The sequence below is a fragment of the Quercus suber genome, unplaced genomic scaffold, assembly GCF_002906115.3.
Source record: "Quercus suber isolate HL8 unplaced genomic scaffold, Cork oak 2.0 scaffold_41, whole genome shotgun sequence".
NCBI lineage: Eukaryota > Viridiplantae > Streptophyta > Magnoliopsida > Fagales > Fagaceae > Quercus > Quercus suber.
Window position 1 is genome coordinate 1,361,114 of NW_027069506.1, and position 5,687 is coordinate 1,366,800.

The window sequence follows — 5,687 nt, forward strand, 5'->3', positions numbered from 1 at the left end:
AGGCCCTTAAAGCCATTCTGCCAAGTCTGGTGGTCATTAATCCGAAGACGTTCTCTATAGTGCCCAATTTGCAAACTCAGGAGGGCGTTATTATTTACATGTTGAAGTTGTTCCCTTATAAAGATAGCCATTGTGTCCCATGGAAATATGATGTGTCCTTGATCTTTACTTGAACTGGAAAGGAGAAGGTCTACTCCAATATCTCTTCAAGTCTATCTGGGCTTACTAGGAGAGGTCGTTGCTATACTCCCGAGGAGCTAGAAAAGAGAAGGAAAGAGATTGGCAAGAGTACAGCCGAACCGTCAAGAATAGGGTCACAACTGAAGAAGCCGAGGAATTCTTGAAAATTATCAGAGACTCAGAATACAGTGTGATTTAGCAGCTAAATAGGTTGCTAGCTCTGATTCCTATCTTAGCATTGTTGCTATCCTCTGATGTCCACCGTGAGGCTCTCTTGAAAGTCTTGAAAGAAACATGTGTTCCTATAGGTGTCACGGAATCTTCCTTTGAGGGTATGGTCTCAACGGTGTTGGCCACTAACCAGATTTCCTTTACAGATGATGAGCTACCACCAGAAGGTAGAGAGCATACTTTGCCTATGCACATTATGGTAAAGTGTGAAGATATAATTGTTTCCAGAGTACTAATTGACAATGGATCAGCCTTGAATGTTTGCCCGATGTCTAGAATAGAGCGCCTAAATGTGGATACCTTTCTTATCTGCCCTACCACTATGATCATCAAAGCCTTTGACAGCACTCTTCGAGAAGTGCAAGGTAAGGTTGAATTAGCAATTGGAATTGGCCCTAGATCTTTCATGGTCAACTTCCAAGTCATCAAGGTGGATTCCCCATATAATATGCTCCTAAGGAGGCCTTGGCTACACGCCGCGGGTGCAATTGCTTCTACCCTCCACTGGAGGCTGAAGTTTCCCTCCCAGGATCAGTTGATCACTATTATGGCTAAAGAACCCCTAACCATCTTCAAGGAGACTTCTATCCCCTACATTGATGCTAATGCCTTTTCGGAGGCAATTTTCCACGTTTTCGAGCTAGTCTCCATGATTTCCAGAGCTTCAGAACTCGAGTCAACATGGCCCTCTGCTACTTTAATGGCTACCAAGGAGATGCTCAAATTTGGCTATCAGTTAGGCCAAGGCCTCGGTGTCGTAGGACATGGGAATGCTTCTCTGATTGAACTCCCAGACAACAAAGGAGGATTCGGTCTAGGCTACGACCCCTCCGATGAAGAATTTTTCCAGGCTTCTAGAGAAAAGAAAAGGAAGCGCACTGGCCTAGGGATGTCCATTCCCCACATTAGGGTCACTTTTATGGCTCTAGCTGAGGTCATCAGATCAGAAATGGCACAGGAATCATACGAGGAGGAATTAGATCTAGCTTGTGCCCTGAAGAATTCTTAATGAATGCCATTATATCCCCTGAGGATGACCTAATTTCCACTATTAGGCCATGTGTGCTAGGCGAGATAATAGGCCATTGGACTATCGAGCCCTACTTTGTGGTTCCACTGGTTAAGTAAGGAGTATTCCATCATCATGTGGTTGGGTCCTTCAATTGCTCAAAAGAGTTGGAATAGCATATCTAGTTTGTTTTGCGTGTTTATTTCCTATTTCTTACATTCCTTGTTTGCATTTTCCCAGTTTATTTTCCAAAAAAAAAAAATGTTTCCCTTTTTATCATTATCAGGCATGAACTTTGTTATCCCCCTGTCTATAACCTATTAATGAAAATTATCCAGAGTATTATTCAGGAAATCCTTGCATTATCTCTTTATTTGCTTTCCTATGAATATGTGTGTGCAAATTATCTTATGTTTCTCTGTATATGTTCCGTTCTATAGGATCTATTCTAGATTCTCAAGTGGGTACATCGTCATGTTGCCATCATGAGGATATTGATGACGTGAATGAGACAGTAGAGTTGGATCATGATATTGAAGGATTAGAGGAAATTCCGAGTTTGCCTCACGATATTTTGAAGCTCTAAACAGAGAGAGCAAGGGGTCCAAGCTCAACATAGAAGAAACTGAAGTGATTAACCTTGCCAACAAAAGTGATAATGAAAAACCCATCAAGATTGGGGTGAACTTTCCTAAAGACTTGAAACATGAGCTTATAGTGCTACTCAGGGAATTCAAAGAGATCTTCGCTTGGTCCTACCAAGATATGCCAGGGTTAGATACTAAGATTGTCGTGCACAGAATTCCAGTTAAACCTGAATGTCTTCCAATGCAGCAAGCCCTTCAAAGGATGAAATTTGAGATCATTTTGAAGATCAAAGAAGAAGTAGAAAAGCAATTGAAAGCCGTTTCCTTACCGCAATAGCCTACTCAGATTAGGTCGCCAATATTGCTCCCGTGCCTAAGAAAGATGGGAAAGTACGCATGTGCATTGACTATAGAGATTTGAACTGGGCCAACCCCAAGGACAATTTCCCATTGCCACATATTGATACCCTGATCGATAATACCGCTACCAACATGTTCTTCTTCTTCATGGATAGATTCTCAAGCTATAATCAGATTAAAATGGTTAAGGAAGTCAAAGCTAAGACAACATTCACCACTCATTGGGGAACTTATGCATATGATGTCATGCTAGTTGACCACCATATGTGATCCATTGTTCAAGCTCTTGAAGAAAGACACAAAGATAGAATGGACAGATGAGTGCTAAGTGGCCTTTGACAAGATCAAGCAGTATTTGTTGAACCTTCCTATTCTGGTTCCCCCGACACCGAGATATCCATTGATCCTTTACCTAGCAGTACAGGAAACCTCCATGATTGCATGTTAAGCCAACTAACTGAGCCCGATCAGAAAGAATGGGCAATTTACTATTTAAGCAAGAAGTTCACTAGTTGTGAGATCAACTACATCGCCATTAAGAAGAAGTGTTGTGCCTTGGTGTGGGCCTTACATAAATTGTGGCAGTACATGCTCTACTACATCATGTGGTTCATTTCTTGTATGGATCCCATTAAGTACATCTTTGAAAAGCCAGCTCTTACATGGAAGATCTCCCATTGGCAAATGTTGCTCTCCAAATTCGACATTGTGTTTGTGACGAGAAAGGCCATTAAGGGCCAGGCCATAGTCGAATACCTAGCAGACCAGCCGCTGAATGATCCAGAACTTTTAGAATCCCTCTTCTTTGACGAGGATGTCATGGCACTAGAGCCAGAACCAGACAATGAGGAATCGTGGTGTTGGAAGCTTTATTTTGATGTAGCCACCAATTCTACTAAAAATGGAGTGAGAGCAGTCTTAGTTTCCCCCAAGGGCCAGTAAATCCCTATTTCAGTCAAGCTGAATTTTGATTACACCAAAAATGTCACATAATATGAAGCGTGCATAGTAGGCCTATAAGTGGCCTTAGAGTTCGGTGCCTATGACTTGAGCGTCTTTGGAGATTCCCTATTGATTATCACCCAAATTGAAGGAAAATGGCAAGCTCGAGACACTAAGTTGATTCTGTATAATAAATGTGTCAACTGTTTGATTCCGAAATTCTAAGACATCACATTTGCCTATTTGCCCCGAGCACACAACCAGTTTGCAGCCACCTTGGCCACTCTGGCTAGCATGGTCAAGTTATTAGAAGGAGATGATATGTGGCAATTGCGCATAGAAGTCTGTGGCGTTCTAGCCTATTGCATGAACATTGAAGAATGCATAAGTGTCAAAATTGAAGCCAACAAAAAGCCATGGTACCATAATATCAAAGCTTATATTAAGAACAGTTAATACCTGTTCAGTGCAACGAACAGTGAAAAGAAGTTTATCCGGCGCATGGCCTGCCAATTTTTCTTGAGTGGAGAAGTCCTGTACAAAAGGAACCATGATTCTACCCTGCTTCAATGCGTAGATGCCTCTAAGGTTAATCATCTGATAAAAGAGATGCATGAAGGTTTACTCGTAGCTTATGCTAGTGGACCCCTATTGGCCTGCAAGATTATAAGAGTCAGTTAATATTTGCTCACCATGGAAAGTGATTACATTAAACATGTAAGGACATGCCACCATTGCCAAGCCTATTAAGATAGGACGAACGCTCCTCCTCAGCCTTTGCACTCTTTAGCAGCACCATGACCTTCTCAACTTGGGGTATAGATGTTATCAGACCCGTGATTCCGAAAGCTTCAAATGGTCAAGAGTACATCGGAGTGGCCCTTGATTATTTTACAAAGTGGGTGGAAGCCGCTTCGTCGTACAAAAGCATCACTCAAGCAATGGTAGCCCGGTTCCTAAAACATAACATTATCTATTGCTACAGCATGCCGGCAGAACTTATTATAGATAATAGGGCGAACCTAAATGGGAAAATGATCCAGCAACTCTGCCAACAGTTCAAGATCGAGCACAAGAATTCGGTTCCCTATCGTCCTCAAATGAATGGTGTAGTGGAAGCCGCTAACAAGAACATAAAGAAAATCTTAGTGAAGATGATAGACATATACAAGGATCGGCACGAGTACTTACCGTTTGCTTTGTGCTCATATCACACTTCTGTTCATACTTCCATGGGTGCGACCCTGTATTCATCAGTATATGGCATGGAGGCCGTCCTCCCTGCAGATGTAGAGATCCTGTCTCTCAAGATTTTGTCTCAGACAAAGCTGTCAGAAGCTGAATGGGCCCATTTCCAATATGAACAACTAAACATGATAGATGAAAAGCGCATGACCGCAATGTGCCATGGATAGTTGTACCAACGTCGCATCGAGCGAGCATTCAACAAGAAAGTTAGACCCAGGGTCTTCAAAAAAGGTGATCTAGTCTTGAAAAAGCGCAACCAGGCCATGCCTGATCACAGTGGAAAGTTTGCCACAACTTACAAGGGCACATATGTGGTAAAGATGGCCTTTTTCGAAGGAGCCTTGATTATAGCCGACATGGATGGTGCTAGGTTCTAAGGCTTTAGGATCTAAATGTATTAGAACTTTAATGTGTAATGTTGGCAAACCATGATCAAAACTTAGAGTTTAGATTTAGGTTGCTCAAAGTGTGTTTATGTATAAAGTTGGAATCGAGTGATTGCATAATTTACTAGGCTAAATCTGGAAGGCCAATCGAAAATTAGACTTGATCGATCGAACCTCGTGCAAATTGTTTTTTCTGTAGAATTTCCAACTTAGCCCAAACTTATATGACGTGTTGGGTTTTATGTTTTGCTTCAAGTATAAAAGAAAAAACCCTAGTCACGTTTTAGAAGTTGTTGATATGCTGTGTGTGTGAATTTCTTGTGAGATCTAGAGGTGTTTACCTTCATACACAGTTAGGGTTATCAAGATCAAGATTGATGTCGAGAACTTGGTGATCTCTTTAGTTGCTATTTTCAAGAGCTTAAAGAAAAACACAAGTGGGAGTAGTTGTGGTTGTTTTGGATCAAGGAAAGAAGTAGTCCGTGGACTCGGAGCTATCATGTGGTCGTGGTAGTAAGTTTTCTACACGAGGTAGCAATAGGATGTTAGTGGTCTAATTTTTATTGTAAAACTTCAATTCTTTCATAGTGGATATATTTTACCTTGAGGATAGCTAGGTTAAATCCTCCCAGGTTTTTGACTAGTTTGGTTTTCATGGGTTATCATATCGTTGTGTTCTTTATATTTCCATATTATTCACATGATATGATTTACTTGTGTTAACCTAGATCTGAATAATTTATC

General features: G+C 41.3%; 1 protein-coding gene across 1 annotated transcript; it reads left to right on the forward strand.

Moving 5' to 3' along the window:
• Positions 1-1,469: 1,469 nt before the first annotated feature.
• On the forward strand, positions 1,470-3,309 carry LOC136066626 (uncharacterized). The gene is made up of 3 exons (XM_065771277.1): positions 1,470-1,530; positions 1,861-1,977; positions 2,720-3,309. The coding sequence occupies exons 1-3, from the start codon at positions 1,470-1,472 to the stop codon at positions 3,307-3,309; spliced, it is 768 nt and encodes a 255-aa protein (XP_065627349.1).
• Positions 3,310-5,687: the final 2,378 nt, after the last annotated feature.